Source organism: Urocitellus parryii, chromosome 4 (assembly GCF_045843805.1).
Source record: "Urocitellus parryii isolate mUroPar1 chromosome 4, mUroPar1.hap1, whole genome shotgun sequence".
Lineage (NCBI taxonomy): Eukaryota > Metazoa > Chordata > Mammalia > Rodentia > Sciuridae > Urocitellus > Urocitellus parryii.
In genome coordinates this window covers 93,822,983-93,847,790 of record NC_135534.1, presented here as the reverse complement: position 1 = coordinate 93,847,790, position 24,808 = coordinate 93,822,983, and the positions used below count along the sequence as shown (strand labels likewise).

Genomic DNA, 24,808 nt, shown 5'->3' with positions numbered 1-24,808 from the left:
GATCCATTTCTAGCTGACATTTATTTAGCAATTCTATGAAAATTTCAACTTAAAAACAAGTATGCCTTTGAGACTCTCCATTTACTCAACTCCTGTGTGTACTTAAAAAATGCCAGTTGCTTCCTCTTAATTCTCCTTCTCACGTGACAGTTGTGTGACATGAAAATGGATTTTACGGTTTAGTGCTTCATTAATGTGCAGCCACCCTACAGATCACAATAGTTCATTTTCAGGAAAGATGGTTTTTCTTTATTAATGAGTCCCATCATGGAAAAAAATCAGAAATCTGGGGCACATTTTGGAAAGTATTCAATTATTGGCAAGACCTTAACATTTTTTACTTAACCTGTGTATTTGCAATGATCCCTTCAAATAAAAATGATTCAAAAGTGCTGCAAAATTAAAATAATAATAAAAATAATAATAATAATAATAATCAAAATTTTGTCACCTTGTTTTTTATTTACATGCAATTCTAGTGAAAAGCCACATTGTGGGCTGGGGATATAGCTCAGTTGGTAGAGTGTTTGCCTTGCATGCCAAGGGCCTGAGTTCAATCCCCAGCACCACACACACACACACACACACACACACACACACACACAGCCACATTGTGAGATATACATTCAATTAATGGTAGATTTCATGAAGGCCATGGATTTATTGAAAAGTTAGACCATACAGGGGTTATTTCCTAAAGAAAGGAATTTAAATTTTGGACCTAGACCCTCATTGGAGGTGGAGTTTCTCTCTAGTTAGTTTCAACACATTTTACATTTAACTAAGAACTTTTCCCTTGCCTGGTCTCATTTAATCACACAGGGAAATAGCTATTTTTGCTAGAGAAAGAAAATAAATGAAAAGTGTTTTTGTAAAGCTGGAGCAAAAATATGAAAGCATTTAAATCACTAAACTTGTGTCAGATTAAATAGCCATTAAACAGGGATGCCAGAAAAATATTTATCTTCTTTAGACTCTGAAAGGTAAATTGTGTGCAAATATAACTAGAACACAGCATGTGGGTGAAAGTCCATGCATTTGTTGGAGGGTCTTTGGAGCCCAAAGCTGAGGGATTTGTTTGTATCGAGGAAGCCCCTGTTCCTCCTGTGAGGAACCCCTGTTCTATTTAATGGTGGTTACTTTGAGAGCAACTTGGAGCCGTCCTGAAAAATCTGGCTTATTCTCCCACCAACCCTAAAAAGAATCTTATTAGCACTGGCACTGATGTTTCATAGCATTCAAGAGAGTAGTCTCAGGAGGTATAGGAATTTTGTTTCTAGTTGACTATCCATGAGTAGGTTAGTTTCTCTGAGTCTTACTTTTTAGTAAAATGAGAAAAATATATCTTATTTCCATGTCATCATGAGGCTTAAATGTAAGAATGCACATCAATTTCCCGTGACAGTGCCTGGTATATAACCTACTCTCAATAAGTGAAAGTTTCACAATTAAATCTGGTCTTGGAACACTGTCTCTGGAGCCCTGGCTGTCACTGTAATGTTAAGAAGATTCCACCGCACGTAGGGGCCTGGACTTCAGAAAGAGCTTTGTGGCTTCAGCTTAATGAGACTCTCAATCTGTTTTTCTGTTACTGAAGTCAGACAAACTGATGGGTTGACTCTCTGATCTATTTTCAAAGATCGCTCCCTGGTTGGCAAGTGTTCAATTTACAAGAACGATCACTCACTTCTCAGACATATTGCCTGGTCTCAGCAGCATAGTGTTTCTCACTGTGACTCATTTTTAAGTTTAATATTCTTGACAGAATGCCCAAGTTGATCATTGCCACAGGTAAAGGGAGACAGATGAATCTGCACCATTTTACACTTCACAGTTCTTTAAAGAGTCTTAGATGAATGTCAGCTGGGTGTGAAGATGAACTGTTCATTACTCTCCTGACTTACTCTAACTTTCTCCTCAGAAAACCTTAATGCCTGTTACCATCATGGTTCAATAAACCATGAAAAGATTCAGCAATATATAGACCACTTGATATTATGGCTCTACTTCCTGCTTCCTTTCCCCATGATTGTTTCTCTTATGGAGAATGATTTGAATTTCTGTACTTACTTTACAAAAGTATAGAGTTGTCTTTTGCCTTTGGAAAAGCTTCTGCTTTCTGTGAATTTTGAAAGATCTGGTGCATGATGGGAAGCTGGCCTGTCTTACCTCTCCCATTCCTTAGTCAAGGGTTTTAGGGGCCTCTGGAGTGCTCTGTCTGCTCCACAGCTAGTGGAACTTTGACACTTTGCTGAAAATGGGCCTTTTCCTTTCTTGTTGCTGGTGGTGTGGTGGCAGAGTGGGTAAAGTGGTATTGATGTGGGAATCCCTGACTTTCTTTTTCCTTTGCTTTGTGAAGTCTCTTGTGGAGCTTAGAAGTGGTACAGCTAGGCTCCTCACCTGTCATCCAGCTTCCATTCTATCTGACCTACAGCTCCAGCCCAATGGGTGTCAGCGGCAACCTGCACAGAAGAAGAAGCATCAAGAGGCCGACAAGCTGGAGGGGTTTCCATGCCAGGTGTCTCCTCACATGGATACAGATGCAACTGAACACCATGCACTGGAGCAAAACACAACTTGGAAAGCCTTGGCCAGTTTCCATGAATGACCACAACTGCCCTGTCTCTAAGCCATTCCTCGGGTTGTTGCCTCTGCCTTGTCTGCCTACCTGAACCCTAGCTTCATGGATAACTTTAAATTCTCCTCCTCCACGCAGCCTTCCTTCATCTCTTTCCCTCCAACTGGAAGTGGCTCTTCCTTTTAGAAATTCTACATGCCTTGTTTCTTTGTCACATGGACCATATATCCATCTCAGTCGAAGATCAACTTCTGAAAATGAGGGTCCACACAAGACAAGGTGTGAAAAGAGTCTGGAACCAGACTCATGAGAATTAAAATTCTATTTTCTCTTACAGGCTTTACATAAGCAACCATAATGTATTTGGACATAAGTTTCTTGTTTAGAAAAAGGGAGATAATAATACTCAATTTTTTTGTTCTTCTTCTTGTTTTGTTCTTGTTCTTGTAAATTCTGAAAGTACCAGGTCAAGTCCTTGAGTCTTAGCAGGAATTTCAGAAATTACAGGTATTATTATTATTTTTATTAAAGCAGGAAAATATATTTTGGAAAGATTTTAAACAGCCAAATATTGACCCAGAGTATTTATTTATTTACTTATTTTAGTAAATATTTTTACTAAATATTTACTTATTTTTAGACACAGGGTTTTCAGATAAGTTAAACTGAATATCTCTTCCCTTGAAATCCTGGCCAAGCCTAGAGAAAAGGAATAGTAGAAATTACATGTGTTAGCTATAAAATGCTTACAACTAATTATTGTGGTACGATTGTATGGTTCCATTGTATAAAGTACTTTTTTTGAAATTGGGAAAACTGCTGATGTATCTTAAGATATCTAGTTATATCTTAGGACCTGCAGTTATCTTCTGAAATCCAAGACCCTGAAACCAGTACCTTCCTGAACTCAACTGGGGATTTGCTCTCCTACTCAGCCCAATAATAATAATCCTCATAATCTTATCTTCCACTTGCTTTCTCCTTTGCTCTTTTGAATTTGTCTACTTGCTTATTTCAACATCTAACCTGTTCTAAATACAACCACCCATTAGAACTAGTTTTTAAAACGTTTGTACTCTAGTGACTTCATACAAGGTATACAGAGGTGCTATGTCTCTTTATTGAATTGTGTTCTTTCCTGCACAGTAGAGTTATGTTTTGTGGAATTTTTTTTCTGAAGCCCTTCCCCCAATATTGCTTCCATTGTGGAAAAAATCACATAAATAGTGCATAATAAATTAGTAGTTTTAGCTTTGCCACACCACTGAACATACGATACCAGAATTTACCTCAGCACAGATTATCAAGATAGTACTATTTGTAAGTATTCACATTAAAAAAAGAAAGAAAGAAAGAAAGAAAGAAAGAAAGAAAGAAAGAAAGAAAGAAAGAAAGAAAGAAAATGTAGAATATCCAGCTGGCTGTCTCCTAATTAGGCTTTAAAAATGTCAGGTGCAAACTAAGAAACAAGATTTCCTTTTTTTGCAGTTTGATACCGGCTTACCTTTCGAGGTCCTGTGCTCTTTAGCTCAAACACATCCATTGTGTAATTTACTCTACGTCCATAGTGGTCAAACTGTACATTCCCAGTCAGCCCTTGAATCCGAACCTATGAGAAAAAGAGAAAACCTATGCGTGTATTTGTTTGCCACTTCACTACTAGAAATCTCAACTTCAGCTGCTGGGCTTATGATCACACACTGTGTGGAACCATAAGCTAAAACCACTCACTGGAATGCCATTGAGCATTTGAGTTTTGGAGATAGAACCTGAAAGAGGGATATCACATTGAGGTAAAAGTGATTCTGCTTTATACCTAGAAGATGAATACACTTCATTTCTTTTTATATTGTAAAGTTTCCCTTTTAACAACAAGATTCTTCCTCAATATTGAAGTATTGTTTACAGCTAGTTTTCAATTTTATCTACGTATCTACATAATATATTAGATACCCTTATTCCCATGCCAGATCATATTTTCTCCTTGATAATACCAAGATATAAGAAACTAAAAAGTTGAATGTATTTTTGAAAAAATTCAAGTACATTTGATCCCAAATTTCCTTTTCATTCACTTTTACTTATGCTTTACCGTGGCATTTAAAAACTTTTAAATTATAATATTTATATATGTAACATTCTGATATAATATATAGCATTATTTGAAAAATAGTATCCATATAATTATAAAAGAACAAAATAAATTGATTACTTAATACAAAGTGACATTTAAAGATCTTCTGAAGTAGTCATTAGCTGTGTTTGCCAAATATTTCTTGTTCTTCTACATTCTGGGCCCAAGGTAGGCTTGTACTTCCTGAGTACCTTCTGGTTAGCTAGCATTATGTAATTCTTTCTGATATATAACTTGTAAACAGATGTGATGAGCCACGTACAGCATTTAACTGCCAATTCAAAACCTGCCTGTAAGAATCTTTTTTCCTTTGCAGCAATCAAGATGACAGCTGTTTTGCCAGCCTGAGCCCCTGAGTGACTATAGTGGGCAGAGGGCCCTTGCTAATGTAGAGTGTGGCTTGTGAGCAAAGCTCCTTTGATGTTTTGAGCCACAGGGATGGGGGGGTTACTTATCACAACCCAATGCTGGTATGTTAAGATTAAAGCATCAAAATTTTACTCTGCATTTAGAAATGTCTGAAAGATAATGATCCCTTGACTTATTAAATTGGCGATCGTAAATATGCATTTATTCTCAGAAAAATTAGTCAGCTTACTTGAACATTTCACTGAAACAAGATCCTCACATAAATTAAGCTTAATAAAAGTGCGAGTTACCTGTTTGAGTGTCCTCTCCATGTCAATTCCCTGGCCCCACGGGGCAGCAGGGTTTGCCAGACAATCTCCAGCATTTCCTCTCCTTGAGATATCGATTTTCTGCCTTCTGAGGCTTCGGAATGTTTCAGCCATCACCAGGACTCCGTCATAAGTCAGGGCAGAAGTGTACTAATTGAATGGAAGTGATTATAATGGTAAATGTTAAAAAGGTTATTTAACACTAGAAATGGTCTGTGGGCTCTGTGGGCTCAATGATAAAGCCCAGTGTCTGGAGGATGATGAGATTAATGATGACTGATTCACTCTAGCCTCAAAAATTTGTACTGTCACTTAAATACAAAGACTGTATGCCAAATCTTATCACCCTAATTAAAAAGGCAAAAACACATTCTGAAAAATGGAGGATATTAAACAGATTCCATCAGATGGGAGAAACAAGACCTCAGATGAAGACTTTCTGTTGTGTCCAAATATAAAAAGCAGTGGAATAACAAAATCCTAGGTTCAGCATTCTTGGAATCTTCCTTGTCTGTTGCAGTTGGTAAGCCCCAGGAGTGCTGGGCTGTCTTATGCTATTCCTTCCCCAAAATGCCTATAGGGATTCTCTGAGATTTAATTTATCTATAATGACTTGAAGTGTGTATCTTTGTTCAGTCTTCCAGGAGAATTAATGGGATTGTTTGTTGTTATTCAAAAATATGATGCCAGAAATTACATCTCCTTGCTCAACAAACGTGTATTCACCAGTTACTGCACTAAGTGTGAACAAGGATCATTCAGGAGAGTTAAATCATTTCTTGTAAGTTTCCATTACAATCTTGGATCAGAGTGCAGAGACAAAGCATAGACCATCTGCTTTCCAATGACCACCCCTGCTTCTTTGCAAAAAATAGTGAATTCCCCAGGAAAAATTATTAGGGTAAGAGAAGACATGACAAAAGACTCAGTAATTTGTTTAAGCTGAAAATGAAAACAATAGGGGGTTACATTTGGAAGAATTTGTTTAGAGAGTTACCAAACACATGGGAAGCAGGACACATTTTTCTTGGCACAAGGCTGAGCATTAATGACTAAGCATGACAAAAACTGTCATCTCTTTCAGAAATTCCATATGGCCATTTCCATATGATGAATACCACCTCCACCTGTATGAGAGTAGATTTGTGCTGTGGAAAGTGGAGGATGATTTTGATTTTTACTTGCAAATGAAGAAATTTCAATTGTAGAAAGTAAACATAGGCAATATGACAGAACAATCACTATTCCAGGGAAGAGAAAATCTAAATTACATATAAAAATAAGTTCTAATACAGAACCTTTCAATGGTAGAAGACCTAACTATTAGGTTTGTATTAGGATTTATTAAGATTCATGTAAATTAAAAGACTTGCTGTATATATCTCAAGGACATGATAAAAAAGAAAAGAAAAAGAAACTTAAGAATATGTACTCCCCCTCAAAATGGGGTAGGATAGCTGAAGGACATTCAGGTGATCAGCAAGGTGATATATCAACATAAATATGGCACCACTTGTCCAAACCAATGCATCTTTGAGTAGAGAAAGTCATCAAATCATCTTTATATAGGACAAGAAAATAAAAAAGAAATAAAGTGAAACTTGCCAAAGGCATGAAGGTCAAGAGAAAAATGAATTACCAGTATTTCATGATCTACAGAGAGAAAAAAAGAAAAACACTTGCTTTTTCAGTACGAAGAAACTACGAAGAGAAGACATCAAAAATCAAACGCACTTGCTGTGGTTTTAAAAAGTTTATCCATTTTTGTGAAACAAGTGCACTAGAAAAAAGAAAAGGTATCACACCATGTGGAGCATTAGCAAAGGAGGCAGTCAGAGCAGCAAAGACCTGGGTTTTGACAGGTCATAGAACTGGTAGATAGATAGAAGCTGTAGTTTAAATAAGTTTTCCCTTTTCAAGGGAGGTAGCCCTTTTCCATGTGCCTTATTGTATTACAACCCAGGAAACCACAATTATGGGCACACAACTTCTAGATGGCACCTAGAAAATCCCTATTAAATAAATATTTGGAAAAACTTGATCTTGGCTTAGAGTTATTTACAGCTCTAACCAATGATCAGAATGGTGGGAGGAGTTCTGTTTTCCAGGGTATAAGACAGAGATGAGCAGAATCATACTAAGTGGAAAGAATGTGGGCTTTGAAAAGAAAGAACTGAGATGAATGCTAATTCTGCTACTCATGGATGGATGGAAGAAAATGTGAAACACATTTTTTTTTCAGTTATGAAACATTAAACAGAGGAGTTAAATAAGAAAAGATATCAACAACTATATGCCATGGTCTTTTCCAGGATGAAATTTTGTATCATATTTGAGAACTCTAAGAAAGATGTACTGAAACAGTGGGTAGGAACTGGAAGAACGACAAAGGAGAGTGATAGATGGTTATTGCCCCAAAGGAGTTAATAGTTGTGAAACAGTAAGTATGCAAAGAAATAATGTTAAATCCTTGGTGAGAATTACACACTCAAATATTATGGAGAGTACAAAGGAGAAAGAAATGGATATTTACTGGAGAAATAAGAAAAAGTTTCAAAGAGAAAGTGAAATTGAAATAAAGCTTTGGAAGATGGTTGGATCTGGACAGGTAGAAATGAAGGTGGAGGACAATGGAAATGGAATCCCAGTACTGGAGTGAGACAAGCATAGGGGCAGTTCTGATTGGAGCATTGGAAAGGGAGCAGAGGGTCATGAAATTGGACTTGTTTAGCCTGCATTGGTGGAAGATATTTATCCCAGAAGATTGTTTAAGCAGATATGTTTTAATATCAGAAAACATGTTGTTAATCTTGGCTGAAAAACTAAACAATTAATTACAATTAATCCTCATTATTTGCAGATTCTGTGTTTTTAAACTTGCCTACTTGCTAATATTTGTTTTGTGATCCTCAAATCAATACTGGCAATCCTTTTTTGGTTATTTGTGGTCATGTATGGAGTGGTAAAAATCTGAATTCACCAAACATTGCAAATTCCCAGTTGTGATTGAACAAGGAAGCACTTCCTTTTCTTGTTTCTGCTCACATATTGGAAGCAAATAGCCTTTCTGTGGTCTATTTAGTGCTGTTTTTGCCAATTTTGTGCTTTTTGTTGATAATTTTACTGTTTAAAATGAACCTAAAGCATAGTATTGAGTGCTGTCTAATATTTCTAAGTGCAAGAAGGTTGTGATGTGTTTATGAAGAAAATATGAATGTTAAACAAGCTTTATTAAGGCACAAGTTATAGAGTTGCTGGCCTTTAGTGCAATGATAATGAGTCAAGGACACATTAAACAGAAACACATGAACCAAGGTTATGCGTTGCCTGGTTGATGAAAAGGTTATATCCAGAGACTCACAAAAGGTAACCCTATATTCTCCTAAGTGCAATGGCTTCATATTTGCAGAATCATTATTTGTAGAGACTTTATATAACTATCATAAATACTGAAAATTGACTGTATATATTTAATAATTGGTTTCTAAATGTGTAGAATCATGGCAAGAGCTATGAAAAATCATATATATTTATATGCATATATATCTATTATGTTGTGTCATAAACATATATTGTGTTTGTGAAAATATTGAAAATTGGCTTAAATTTAAACAGATGTCAACAAAGTAGATTATCACAAACAAATGCCATAAACCAAGCTGTGATCCAGACAAGTCTAGTTGGAGATTGTCAAACAGGAGACATTAAAAACGATTCTAAGCTAGTATTTCATGAATTTGGTCCTCAATTTGAGGATAGCCAGTTAACATATCCATTTAACTTCTTGCATGTATTAATCTGCAATAACAGAAAGTAGGAATGCAATGCTTGGCAGAGTGAATTCCCAATAAATGCTTTGTTTTGAAATTCCATGATATTTTTTTTTTTTTTGAGAGAGAGAGAGAGAGAGAGAGAGAGAGAGAGAGAGAATTTATTTTTTGAATATTCATTTTTTAGTTTTCGGTGGACACAACATCTTTATTTTATTTTTATGTGGTGCTAAGGATTGAACCCAGCGCCCTGCACATGCCAGGCTAGCGTGCTACAGCTTGAGCCATATCCCCAGCCCTCCATGAATTTTATAGGCTAACCATCCAGATCCCAATATGGTAGTTGGGAAGTTGACAGTAGCAATATGAAAAATTTTATAATTAAGAAATGGAATAGCTGAGACTCTCTGCGAGTAGATCTTAGTCTGTGCTTGAATGATCAAATTGTGTTTTAAGTCTCTACTGAAAAACACTGTCAGTGAGAGATTAGTAAATATTGATGATGATGATGTCTTATTATATGGGAGCTCACAAAACTGGAGTTGATATGTTATGCCATTATTTAATGATGTCTTAGAAAATCAGCTGTCATTTTAGATGAGAAAAAATGTACTCATTACCAGAAATTTACCAGCTTCCTTTGAAAATATTAACAAACACAACATGTAGTGTTTGTCAGAGAAAGAGTCAATGAATATGACTTTTACTGTTATTTTTAAAAATAAATTTTGCAAAAGTTCTACATTTTGCATTTCTACCAATTTCCCAATATTTCTACTCTTTATAAATAATCATTTTGCAGATATAGTTATTATCAAGGTAGAAAAATTAATAGTGGCCATTCACATTTGAAATAGTTAGAAAACAATGACCTATAAGTAAATTGGATGTTCAAAAATAAAGTTATAATAATAGTAAACTGCTTGAGTTAATGTCTAAAAACCCTTAAATACAGAAATTTAGAAATTTTGCTTGGGCAGTGCAGTATAATACCAAAGAATTGCTTTCCTGAGCCATGCCTTATCTGATGAAATGTTAGAGAAACTGTATAATGAACTTTTTTGTGGGAGGCCAACCTTACGGGTGACTGAGTCACACTCCCCAGCTGGGTGCTGAGAAGTTCAGTCACAGAAATGGGTGTGTCTTGCTACAGCCCCATGGGTGAAGCTATGCTCACCTGTTCCTTTGTAATATAACCCCTTGCCCTGTTTAGGATAGAATCTTCCATGGAAGTGCCTTGTGTGTGTCCCCTTCTCTTACTGTGCCCTTGGGTGTGGCCTACCCAGGTGTCAGTCAACCTGCTGACAGTGGACATCATGAAGATAGACTCAGCCTCCTGAAACCTGACCCCTTGCCTCATTTGAATAGCTTCTCCTCAATAAAAGGGGTCAGCACGTGCTCTCGCTCTCTCTCTTTCTGCAGACCCTTATGGTCAGAGGAGCTGTCACAGCATCCCCAAAGAAAAAGGTATTTGTGTCTCTTGTGTGGTTATTTCGTGCAGCCCAGTTAGCCCAGTTTAACTAGAGTGACCCCTGAGCCTTTTAGTCGCAAGAACAGAAACCCGGCACTTTTTATTATAAATTTAAAAGATACTAACAGTACATGAAATAAAAACTAACAAATACCTTTGGGGGAGTCTCAGATCCTGGATACTCTCTCTGATCTAGCTTCTTCCAGCGATCCATTAACTTGGTTACCATAGGTGTATTGAAATCTACCAACTGGAATCCTGTCACATTGGCTCCACCATGTATAAACCTCTCAAGTGAAATGTCCTTGAATCCCTATAAAATCCATAGAAAAAGTTGTTAAATTTACTTCATTATGATACATTTCAATTCTTTAATAGTAGCACTAATTAATGACCAATATATATTTTAACAGATTTCTAATAGAGCAATGGCTAGTTGTCAGCTATTGAATTATGCCACTGTAGGCATTAAATCTGTCAGTCAAAATCCAATACATGAAAAAGCATATAAATATTTTCAGTTTAGCTCAACACAAGTATTTCTTGAATGCCTCTATGAATGCATGAGGGTATGGGAGACAAATAAAACAACATCAAAAAGTCTCCTGTTGAGGATGTAATTGTCCTCTGATACAGATATGTGCAAATGTATATTATATAAAGGCAATATCAAGGTATAATGACATTCTGAGTAGCTGATAGGTGAGGTCATTTTAAGGGTTTTTGGTTTAATTGTAAAGTGGTCTAAAAGCAGAGAGAGCTGGGAATTTGAACCAGAGAATATAAAAAAACTTTGATTATGTTAGTTACTACCATCCTGAGAATCCTGGGATACATTACTGCAAGAGAGGAGAGCAAGCAAGGCCATGCATAGGTTCCTGTGTTGTGGAAAAAAGATGGTTTCCACTGGGTGGAATGAAGAAGCCTGGAGGAAAAGGGATGTTATCTTTTTTGCATAGAAATAGTAACCTGGGTTTCAAAAATTCTAGAAAGCTGTTAATTTTCTATTGATTGATCAGTTGTTTTCTGTTGTGTATCAATTATATCTCCTCCTTCCCATCTTCCCTCTCTTCCTTTCTTCCTGCTTTCCTTCCTTCCTTTCTGTTATACCTAGCCCCTTTTCTCCATTAAGAATCTAAAGTGTCTTACAAAAATATGCACTCAAAGCAGGAAGAGGGAAAATGCATATTAAGGAAGTAAATTGATGAAGTCCAAAACATTATTAGCTCAGGGAAAGTGAACCACACACACACACACACACACACACACACACACACATACACGTGCACACACGTGCACACATAAACAGGCTTGGAGCATCTGTCATTGATTTTTGCTTTATTTTCTTTTAGTGTTTTGTAAAGGATTTTTAAAAAATATATACAAGGAAATTTATTGCAAGATAATTTGGAATGGCCAAGACCTAGAAACAACCTGGGTGTTCTCAATAGGAGAATGATTAACTAAAATCATGGTGTTGATACTTTTTTTATTTGTTTATTTTATTTTTGTTTTTAGATATGCATGACAGTAGAGTATATCTGGGCATATTATACGTACATGAAGTATTAAGTTACCATTCTTGTGGTTGTACATGATGTGGACTTACACTGGTTGTTTGTTTATATATGAACATAGGAAAGTATGTCTGATTCATTCTATCTTTCCTATTCCCATCTCCCCTCTCTTCCCTTCCATTCAGTCCCCTTTGTCTAATCCATTGAAACACCGACTTTTCAGTTTTCATCTTATGCTCCTGTGTATTTTCTTTCTTCTTGCTTTATTCCTTCCTTCTTTCCTTCTTTCCTTTTTAATTTTTTTATTTTTCTACTTAGTTGTATATGGTAGCAGAATGCATTTCAATTTATCATACACAAATGGAGTGCAACATTTCAATTCTCTGGTTGTACATGGTATAGAGATGCATTCATTGTTCATGCAGTCACACATGTACCTAGGGTAATGATGTCCATCTCATTCCACCATCTTTCCTATCCTCATATTTCTTTTTCTTTTTGGTTTGGGAGATTGAACCCAGGGGCACTTAACCACTAAGTTACATCCCCAGGACTTTTATTTTTTATTTTATGACAAGGTGTCTCTAAGGTGCCAAGGCTGGTTTTGAACTTGTGATTCTTTTGCTTCAGCCTCCTAAGTCACCGGGATTACAGGTATATGTGGTTTTGCCCAGCTCTTATGCTTCTGGGCACAAAGATGTGTTTTAATTTTATTAATTATCAAAGCCCTGGCAGAGGCACCATAATACCATAAAAAATAAAATAAAATAATAGCCCTGCCTTTGAATCCCACCTTTATTACTTTCTAACCTAGGCTTCCTACATGCAAAGTGAGAAGGATAATTCAAAAGTAACTAGCACATCTGATTTGAATTCAGTAATTGATAGCAATTATTAATTCATTCACTCAACAAATATTTATTTCATGCCTTTTTATATGCCAGCTACTTTGACAGATAATCAGTAACATTCTGATTTCATTGAGGAATAAAGTAGATAGCAGAAAGCAAATCTATGTTTTGGAAATGGGAAAAACACTGACCATCAATCTTTAGCTACTAAAATGTCAGTTGAACATTTGTTTGCTTTTACCAGAGTATAGTGCAAACCCACAGGCAGGCAAATAATTTCAATATTTTCTAAAAAGCCACAGTAATTCAACTGTTGCATCAGTTACTAATTGATGACAATATTATTTTCTTTCAGCCATGGCTGAAATGGAAGGCCTGTCAAGCCTTTTATAGCATTATCCACAGCTGCAAGACACTCAGGCAAAGCTGCAGCCTTCAGAAAAAACAAAAAAAAAAACAAAAACAAAACAAACAAACAAAAAAACCAACAACATCTGATGTAAAGCCTGTCTAATAAACAACAGCCTACATTTCTCTCATTCCATCCTATTGTTACACTGAAGATAAGGGAAGAATTACCTTGTCATGATAAACTCATTTTACTTATGATTTGAATGAATGGTAGGTGGCTTAGTTAATTTTTGCTATGTCTGTTCTAGTACAGGAAATATTTTCTCTTTCATATATTTACTTAAAATTTTATATAGAAAATGGATAGGATCTAGACAGAAAAGCAGTTTCCTTGGAAACAGTTACTTTAGTGGCCATTAAGTTTCAGTTTGTATCCATATAATATTGTGGAACTGAAAGTTCTGGGGCAACAATGTAATAAAATCATTTACTCTGTAGTCAGGGGGAAATCAGTGGGTGAGTGTCTTAAGCAAATTCTGCTTAGGGCTGGGTGATCAGAAGAAAGGCCCTCTACCTGTTGAAACTGGCTACTAAGTTGCTTGTATTCCACCATGGTTAATGACCTTTCCAGATTAATTCCCATCTTAGTTTTCCTTAAATTTCCATTTGCAATTCACACATTCTCTAGGGGGAGAGGGGGGAATGTTTAAAATTAGCATCAGTTATCCTGCTGACCATGTTAATCTGTAGGTCCAATCACATCACTGATATTTACTAAATGCTCATCCTTTAAGTTTTATCTAATTCATGCAAATTTTCTGCTTCTTTGAATTTCAGGTTCACAGGTTGACTAAATCACATCAAGAAAGTTCTGGTGCAGTTTGCAGAAGGAACATCAAACAGAATGGGGAAATTCTCTCTCCTCGTCTTTTAAAAATTAGTTTGAAGGAATGGGCTTAAAGTATGTGCTTTTGATGTACATGTAGATGGTGGAGTGAGACCTGCTCCATACAGAAAAGTTGAAACATAGGAAGCAGAAAGAAAAATCTAAAACAATATTGCCAAGTTGGTAAAATCTTTAACTGGAGTCACTGGACTTGAATTGCCTGAATAAAAATGTGTTAGATTGGGAATCTGGGGCACTGTTTCTAGGCCCATTCTGAAATAAACCATACATATAAATGCAGACAAGTCACTTTGCTCTCTGTATATTTATTTGCTTTCTAGGTGAGACATGAGTAGTATACTGCATGTATGTGGCAGGTTGTGTGTGTTTGTGTGTGTGTGTGTATGTGTGTGTGTGTGTGTGTGTGTGTGTGTGTGTATGCATGTGTGTGTGATGTGATAAGGGAGAGGTGAAGCATAGATTCAGTTAGTCTTTAATTATATACCCTAAACATGTTATACTTTTGAATTTCTTTATGTCAGAACCAGTTGTTTTCCTATATATGAAATGAATATATTTTTTAAAAAATTAAAAATTCAAGTGATTACAAAATTCTGACTTTGCCTTGCAGGTGGAACAAATGTCAAGAGCTCCTTGTTGCTGTGGATGGCCACATAACTGTGAAGGAGGAGTGAATATCAATACAGAGCAATGTCCAAAGCCAGATCCCCCTCAGGGTGATGTGGGGGATGCTTAAATGAAGGGTCACTTTGTGGCATTATTGTCACTGTGTGGCATTTCCCTGGGAGTTTAAATAACTCATATGTTATTTATTCATTAGTAAATTTATTTAATTGTTGCAAGCAGACAGGCCAGAGCTTCAAATTTGCCTTTGAGACTTAATGGTCTGTGTGATATTGGGTAAATTATACTGACCCTCATTTTCCAGTCTATAAAACAAACATCTATTTTTTAAGGACTAATTAAAATAATTATAGTAACAAAACAAACACAATGACCATAGCTGGGTTCTGGAGGAAAAGCAGAAGTTGAACAAATAAAGAGGAAGGAAAAAGACCTGTTTCATAGACGCTGTAGGAACAACATCTTAAAGAGCCTGTGGTGTGCTAATGCCTTATTCACAGTTGTGCTACCGGCTGTTGGACAGCACTTGCTTCAAAGGAGGTTTTGATGAAGGAGAAAGAAGCCTTCACCAACACCAATGACATACTATCAAAGGCACAAGGTGATGTTGAATACAGAAAAGGGGTTATCATAGTGGTACTGAAGGACTGCTTTCAAAAAGAAATGGCTGTAACAATTAATTAAGATTGGGTGGGACAAATGCTTTGAAGTAGAGACAGTGGCCAAGCTAAAGCTTCCAAGAGAAAAGCAGGTGTCTGGGAGTCAGGGTTTGATTAGGAGAACAGATACATGTAGGGGTGGGCTCTGCATTGAGTAGGAATAAAGTCATTTCTTTTTTTTCCCTGTGGTACTGGGGAGTGTGTGTGTGTGTGTGTGTGTGTGTGTGTGTGTGCATGTTAAAGCACTCTTAGTGCTTTAACACTCAGCTTTAACACTGAGCTATATCCCCAGCCCTCCTTATTTTTTATTTTGAGACAGGGTTTTGCTAAATTGCTGAGGTTGACTTCCAACGTGTGTTCCTCTTGCTTCAGCCTTTCCAGTCACTGGGATTACAGGTATGCACCACCACACTTGATAAGGGTGATAAAAACCTTAAAGGGCTATTTGCTTTAAGTAGTACAAAGAGTTGATCCTAAAGAATTTAAGTAGAGCAATGCTTCACTTTAGAATGCTTATTCTGGTAGAAGATTGTGAAAACTGGGGCAATGACTCAGAGTTAGACAGTATGTCATTTTAGAGAAACGAAAGTTCTATGGAGAGGTGAGACAATTATTAGCAGGTAGGGCTGCAAGTCCACAGGACAGCATATCATAAAGGGTCTGATGTCTTTTACTATATTTGCAGTCTGGGACCATGGAAAAAAAATTAAGCAGGGAAATGATACAATCATGCCTGTGTTTAAAAAAATAACTGGTAGATCAGTGAAAGAACTAGAAAAGAGAAACTCTAAGGACTAAGAAATTGATTTCCTTACTTCGGTCTCTGAAAAACAACAACAACAAAACAACAACGACCACCACAACAACAAAAAACAGACTACATGAATAGATAACATATTCCTACTTCTATATCCTGGAAGAGAACACAATCTATTGAGGAACAATATTCTTTTCTAGTACCTCTAGATAGTCGGTATATTGAAATAAAACATACATATGCCCACACACAAATCATATACAGGACACAGAAAAGATAAAGAGATTCTAGCAATCTCCCTTTCCTTGTGTTACTTATTCTTAATATGCAACGGTTAATGACAGTGGCAGTGAAGGTCAACCAGAAATTTCAAGAATCAGGGAGAGCTGTACTCCTTCCTTTAGCTATCAGCATAGTTCAAGCCCGTCAGATGATGTCAACTTCCCGTGGAGCTTCTTAGACCCACTGCAGGCTGAGTGTGGCCTGAGTAATATGAGAAAGGATTATCATTTCTTTTAATCTGGCTAGAAATGAGATAATAGCACACTGCTGATAGTTGCAAAGGCTAGGGAGATCACTGCATGTAAAAAATGACTTCCTTTTTGTCAGGACAGACTGCTGTATGAGCTGGATGAGGATGATAGTTAATTGAGGAAGATAACTTCAACTCAGATAATGACAAGGCAGACTAAAGTAATGCGAAACAGAATTCCCAACTTACCTGCAGCCTTAGCCATAAATAAATTGAATATCATTTTATTTAAATACTTGGAATCTGTCTTCTTTTTTTCAGCCAAAGAGTTTAATGACCCTTGGGAAGTCAATATTTCTGTGACCTTCTTTACATTGATTCTTGGCTGAGAGGATTATCACCTTAAAAGACTCTAAAGGGTACTTAGATTTAAATTGTTTCTCCAGGGAGTTTAACTTGTGTAAATAAGGGATGTTCTTGGCTTTTACAAAATTCATGTTTATAAATTGATGATACAATTGCTCTCATATTGATGTCTGCTAGTTTCATTCTTCCCTTCTTGATAGATAAAGGTTGGAGTTTACACTTTCTGCTTTGATTTCCAACATGGTACTTAAAATATTTGTCAGAATATTTCAAAAGAATACTTTAAATCTTCTGGAATATTTATAGCCAAAGGCAACCAGTAAGAATTGCTATTTGAAAAATCAGTTCTTACATATTAAATCAGTCTTGAAGAGTTGGTTAATTAGCATATTTTTTAATTTATAAAACCTGAATTGTAAATTATATATGAAATTATTTTCTTCATTTATTATAGAATGCTGCTATTATGTAGATTTACAATAAATTTTTGACTATTAACCTTGTATCCTGCAACCCTGCTAAACTCACTTATTGGTTTTATGATAATGTTTTGATTTCTTAGAATTTTTTATAACAAAATCTTGTTCCTTTTTAATCTGGATTCATTTTATTTATTTTCTCACTTCATTGACCTTGCTGGGATTCTTGGTATGATATTCAACAGAAGTGGTGAGAAGATACCTCCTTATCTTCTTTTCAGATCTTAAGGAAATCATTCAGTCTTTCAACATTAAGTGTAATGTTAATGTAGCTTTTTATTTTGATTCTTGATTGGCTTCACATTTAAGACTCTTATGTACATAATTCTCAAGAAATAGTTATTGATTGATCAAATGAAACAAAAATCACTCTGTTCTTGTAAATAAGAGTCCTTTAGGGATAAATGAATGTCAAGGGAATCTGAGTACACTATATTATACAGACATGTTCATGTCAGTGATCTAATCATGTGATACAAAGATATCAACTGCATATGACAAAAACTTATTTTTAGTGAAAGTGATGGTTCTATTCCTACCACAAGCAAAAGAGTTTTCCTGCTTCATATGTTGGTATTTTGGATAGCTTAAATATGCTGCCATCAACTAGGGCTGTTTATGACAAGTTATGCTATCCATTAGAGTGCTATAAATATTAATTCTTTCCATTTTGTGCTGGTTTATTTGTTTTTGTTGCCAATGTCAGCAACTCATTTCTGGAAAGATAGTTTATAACATTGATTTTTTTTCCCCTGCACTCTGTTGTTTGGAAAGAATAAATGTCAAACCACTCTATTTGCAGTAAAGTAATTAATTAGAATCTCATTATATAATGTCACTGTAGATACAGACATCCCATAATCATAGGATCTTTTATAGTGATTAATGACAGAATATATTTGCTTTAAGATTTGAATCTTTATAAAAATAATAAAACACATCTATTGGATTATTAAAAGTAATGGAAAAGACAAGTCAAAAATTTCCAGTATTTATATGATAATCCATTAAGTTGCAAAATTATAGTTTATTCAAGAAATGCAATACAGTAATGATTCACAATCTATTGCTGCATTTCATTACCTTAGCTCCATACTGAAATCCTATTCACTAAAGACTAAAAATTTCTATCTTAACATGTGATGTTCCACTCACTACATGAAATGAGGGACAAAGCTGAATCTCTTTTGTATCCTTTAGTTTCTTTCCTGCTTCACTCAAAAGATACTCACCAAAGAAATGTGTCATGGGGGTAGATTAAAAAGGAGAAAGCATTCCTGACTTTTCCAGGATAAACCACTTTGGGGATCAAGCCCTCAGGGCAGGTGGTACTTTAGTAAAGCAAGAGAGAATGAACCTCCAGAGACAATTCCTGTGCACACCCCAACCCACACAGACATTGAAGCGCTAGCAAGAAGTATGTAGTGGGCCTTGTCAAGAGATCTATGAGTCCTTGTCTTAGCCCTCTAAGAACTTCATTAATGTGCATGTATCCTGTTCATTAGCCATCTCTGTGTAATATGTGAAAATTTGATGTAGTTTTTAAAAAATGTATTACTTCCAGTCAAAAGATTCAGTTATAATTATTATATTTTTCTTGAATTGGAGAATATAGGTTATTAGTTTAGATGATTCATGAAATACCCAAGTATTGGCAATTCATCCATAGAGAAGCATTTATCATTTAGACAAGACAAACCAGTATTTAACTTGATAAGTAATAAACACTACAATTAATTTTTAAGTCTCTTTGGCAGATACCCAGCTAATTTGCATAAAAATATTGAATTCTACATTAAAAATGTGATGATCATTGTAGTAAAATAGTCTATGAGTTAGAAACACAGTAGGTAATGTTGTTTGACCATTTATTGTAGCATTATTTTAAGGCATGGTTAAAATAGTTTTGAATGCGTGAGTGATTCATATGAAAAGTAGAAAAGAAAGAGTTCTTACCAAATTTGCAATGATATAATGGTAGCCTTTAACGTGCTTTCCAACACTCACAATCTGTGGAGATATAAGGAAATAAAATAAACTATTGTAGCATAGTTTCATGTGGAAATATGATGGGGAAAATAATATAGTTTTCCTTATAAAAGTCAGATATTCTAATTAGAAGAACTTTATAAGCCACACTAAATATAAGTGGTTAATATAAAAACAAACATCATTTTATTTAATTCATTCACTTTTGCTTCATTTATAACTAACCAATTATTTTATTGTACTTTGTTTCAAAAGTAGTTTAATTTCCTTAGAGAAAATGAAAAAACTAAGAACCAACGATTTATTTCTAAAGAGAAATAAACTATTTCTAAAGAGAATCTATTTCTAAATGTATCTATTTCTAAAGCGACTGCACTAACATAAATAATTATGACCTGAAGAATTTAGATGTAGTTTATTTATTGATAACAACTTTATATTTCCTTTGGAGATTAAAAAACTCTTATTTTCTATAAAACTGAAAATTCCTCGAATAAGAGAAAATCTAATTGTAATTGCTAATGAGCAGCTTTGCAACCTCTGATAGCCTAAAAAATAAAACAAGATTTTCATAATTTTTCATTATCAAGGAAAAAATTCATTTTTTAGCATTTTGATATCCTCAGAAATTCTTTTTGCATTTGAATGACTTGAGTATGAAATAAAGAAAAACCCCTGTAATACCAGAACTCAATTATGTTTCATGGGCGAAATGAAACTTCTGCCCATCTTTTCATTTCGATAGCATCACAGATACTCGTTGACTTCAAATTTCTACATTTTCACTATGACTAGTTTGAATTTCTATCTTTTCATTATTCAGGGTTTGTTCTACTGCCTATGAGGATTGTCCTTCAATTCTGGAAAATTATCAGCCAAAATCCCTTAAATTATTACCACGAAGTGTTTTGAATTTGGTTCTAATAGATAACTATGATATTAAAATCACCAACCTGTGGCTACTTTTTGATAATTTCTCAGATTATAGATCAGTGTGTGTGTGTGTGTGTGTGTATGTGTGTGTGTGTATTCAAAATATAATCTGCCTCAAGAAAAAGGCTCTGATAATTTTTGGCGAAATATTTCCCTCGCCTCACTCAGCCCAATTGGGGACAGAAAAGACATAATTGACTTCAGGTATACATGGTGGGTATTTTTCTCCTCCAGCTTTATTAGATTTTTACCTTTCAATGATTACACTTTATAAGGAGTCTAAGATCTAATTTGTTGCCTTGACTGTCCCCAAAGCTCTTGTTCTTGGATGAGCACTGAATCCCCAATTGGTTACCTAATCCATTGAGTTCTCAATGGCAGCAGCCTTTAGCTCTTGGCCCCTGAAGATTTCCTTTACTTTCTCGAAATTCAGCTTTACATTTGTAACTTTATAGAGCTGTCCTACATTTTTAAAATTGCCAGATGTGCCATCAAGAAAAGGACAAGCAATAAAAAGATAAGATTATAAAGAGAGTTGAATAAAGAAGCATTTTAATGAGCTGTTGTATTGGATGATCCAAACCTGCGTGATTTAGTATGAGTGTAGCAGGTTAGAGCCATGTTATTGTTTGGGATTCTCAGATATAGCTTGTGTAAAAGGGGAAGAATAAACTTGGTAATTGGTACTTAGTTAGGAATCTGCATCCTCTAGTACTGAGTCTACTATAGATTCCTGCACTTTGGCCTCAGCAGGGATTGTTGCATTATTTTTTTCTTTCTGATTCACTACAACTTTCTCTTGTATGATTATTTAAGGCTTCTCTGCACTCTCTTTAAGCCTCCATGCCCACCCTGCTTCTTTTTATAACACTCTCAACTTATGGTCTTTGCATGACTACAGTCAAACACTTATGCCAGTTTTATAAAATATCCACTTTAAGGTATAATACAGTTGAAAATGTTAAAATATGTGGAACCACTGGAAAATTGGTACTGGGTATTTCCATAAAAATCATTACTGTCCAGCAAAGAACTGTAATCAATTAAAGCCACAAATAACTGAAAGGGACAAAAATCCTGACAGAAAAGTTCTCTCAGAACTCCATATACCTCAAGACAGGAGAATGTAGAGGTGAAGAGGCTGCATCTTTTAAATAGAATCAGATGATGCATCTAGACATAGAATAACAATCCAGGGTCTGTTTAGAGTTCTGAAGATTAGATGAGGAAGGATACACGTTATATTGATCTCTGCTTTCAAAAGGCCCATCTTCACAAGAATTAAACACATTATTGATTAATTGAATCCTTTAATTACTTTTTTTGTTTATTTTCAGTAAATAAATAATTGTTTAGAAACATCAATGGTGTTGGCTGAATAATTTAGTTTTAAACTCAGGGTTATGTATATTTATAAGTTAAATACCAGATATAAACGCTGTAATTGTTTTATTAACAAATTGTGGCTTCATCAGTCTTTGTGAGTGTAACTTCTAAATCTTTTTTCTTTAATTAAAGTTAGAAAAAAATATATCCAAAGCACCATTTCTTCATGAGCTCACCTGTCAATTCAGCTTAATTCAGTGAAGTGCCTTCTATGTTTCAGTTTTGGGGGTAGGAGATTCAAGGAGCAGGATGATAAATCAGTCAGTGTTACTGTTACAAGAATGTTTATTATTCATAAGGGGATAAGACCCAAAGAGAAAAATCATAAATATAAGAAAAAGCAAGGAGAGTACTATGGCTTTCAAAAAGAAAGCTATATTATTTGCTTGGGAGAACAAGGCAGATTTTTTCCCCTTCTTTCCACATTTTTTTTGGTGTATTGTAGTTATATATATTGATGAGATTTGTGTTACATATATGCACATGTACACGATATTAAAATATAGTTTGGCCAATATCACTCCCCAGCACTTCACCCTTCTTCCCCAACTCCCACCCTGCCAACAAGATAGATTTTAAGACAATAGACACTAAATAAATATAGACTGAATGGTTAAATCTTAAGTTTAAGAGAATACAAATGCCACAAATATTAAAATAGTGAGGTTAACTTGAAACATGCAGATAAATAAAAGTTTGGCTTCAATGCATAGACAGATCTTGTGGTAATTCTTTGTGGATCAATGGTTTATAAAGCACTCAGGAGTCCTTCTATAAGAGATGGCATATAATACCTGAAAGCATTATGAAACGGATTCTGTATCAAGCAATACCTTCTGCTAAAGACATGCAGTGGCACATTCAAGTGTGAATGGTTCTGTTTTTCCTTTGAGTGTGATCTTATAAGTCAGCTGGAACTTCTCTCAGATGTCATCATGTTCCAGAGAATTCACTGACATCAAGAAAAGAGTACAACGTGTATGGTTGTGTTCAGGTCACTACACTGGTAAATTCTGGAAGCTTATTTTCGTTAATCCTCCTTTATTTTTTATTTTTTTTATTATTAGTTGTTCAAAGCATTACATAGCTCTTGACATATCATATTTCATACATTTGATTCAAGTGGGTTATGAACTCCCATTTTTACCCCGTATACAGATTGCAGAATCACATTGGTTACACATCCACTGTTTTACATATTGCCATACTAGTGTCTGATGTGTTGTTCTGCTGCCTTTCCTATCTTCTACTATCCCCCCTCCCTTCCCCTCCCCTCCCATCTTCTCTCTCTACCCCATCTACTGTAATTCATTTCTCTCCCTTGTTTTTTTCCCTTTCCCCTCACTTCCTCTTATATGTAATTTTGTATAACAATGAGACCCTCATTGTTATACAAAAGTTAATCCTCCTTTAGATAGAGTTCCTAACTTCCACATATCCCCCAAATGTTGATTTTTAAAGTGCTTCACTACACACACACACACACACACACACATACTTCTTTCCTTCCTTCTTTCCTTCCCATTGAGCCCCAGCCCCAGCCCCCTAGGGTGGCTTTCACTTGGGATCCTCCTGCTGGGATGCTTCACAATATACTTCCGAAACAAAACAAAACTTTGGTTTTCACTGAAGAAAAAGGTAAGGCAAGGTGCTTTAGTAAAAAGGTTGCAGACTAAAACTACAATATTGAAAAATAATATCATAACTTTAGTTTCAAGGAAAGATACATAAATGAAGTGAGGAGAATAAAGTACCCCAGACCAAGAACTAAGGCTGTTAAGTAGTTTCAAGGAAAGATACATAAATCAAGTGAGGAAAATAGAGTACCCCAGACCAAGAAGTAAGGCTGTTAAGTAACCAGAATTTAGGGAAAGAATAGAAATGTGAGTTCTCATCTGATATTTGAAGATAAAGATATGTATGTCTGTGAGTATTGCATATGCCTGCATGTATATGTGTATGTGCATATATTTTTTATATTCTTCTATACTTGGAGAGGTTAGAGATTATAAAAGTTTCTAATTAGGAAAAATCCTTTTTTAGTGAAAGAGAAGGGTGTGAGAATTGCATGTAAAAGATTGGCTGCTTCTTAATGTAGTGGGCTTTCTCTCACTGAAGTTCAGTGATTCACTCCCAGTAAAGGATGTTGGGGTAAGGTCCTTCTTTGGTTATAGAGTCCTATGTATCTTTGTGTCTTTATCAGGGACTATAATAGACTCTACTTACCCACCTTATCATTTCAATGCATACACACTCACATGCCCAAATTAGCACCTAGGTTTTCTTGCCTCAGAGTTTCCTCTGGTCTTTAGATCCCTTTCTGCCCTAGGAAGAGGGAAGTGGTCAGAAGTGACAGTGTGTTAAAGCCCTCTTCTGCTCTAGTAGTCTTCATCCAGTGCCTGACAAGTTGCTGTGTAAATCCTCCAAATCTTTCTCCCTCACAAGAGCAATGATCCCTACCTATGTTTCCTGCACTAGCTTCCTCCAGTAATTAGTTTACACTCATTCCAAACTGGATTAAACCTTTGTCACCCACATGCTAATTTGCTTGATGAATGCACCTTTGATCCACTACATTTCTCTACTCCCTTTCCAGTCTATTTTTCACCTCCCACACAGTTTGCACAAAAATCCTTGTCTTAAGGCTGGCTTCTGAGGAAAATCAAGCTATGCCAGTCTCCAAGTAAAAATCTCAGTGATATGGGAACAGAATCAGTAATTAAGGGGGGGGGGAAGCTTACCTTTGTTGGCTTATTGTACCATACTTTCATCTCAAGTGTAACACCTCTGTGTTATATCTAAGTCCCTAATCTTTATGCATAACCAAGGATTCAAATTGCACAAACTGCCACACTGTTATTTGGATATCTGAAATTAGTGAAAAATA

General features: G+C 35.5%; 1 protein-coding gene across 9 annotated transcripts in view; it reads right to left on the bottom strand.

Moving 5' to 3' along the window:
* The window catches only part of Gria4 (glutamate ionotropic receptor AMPA type subunit 4), a 333,715-nt gene that overhangs the window by 61,370 nt on the left and 247,537 nt on the right, over positions 1–24,808 (bottom strand). For all 9 annotated transcript variants that reach the window (XM_026399030.2, XM_026399029.2, XM_077797709.1 and 6 more), the window contains exons 5-8: positions 19,570–19,623; positions 10,785–10,943; positions 5,372–5,539; positions 4,083–4,187 (exon numbers count right to left, since the gene is read on the bottom strand). In XM_026399030.2, coding sequence (XP_026254815.1) covers positions 4,083–4,187; positions 5,372–5,539; positions 10,785–10,943; positions 19,570–19,623 — 486 coding nt within the window. The remainder of the gene's footprint in view (positions 1–4,082; positions 4,188–5,371; positions 5,540–10,784; positions 10,944–19,569; positions 19,624–24,808) is intronic.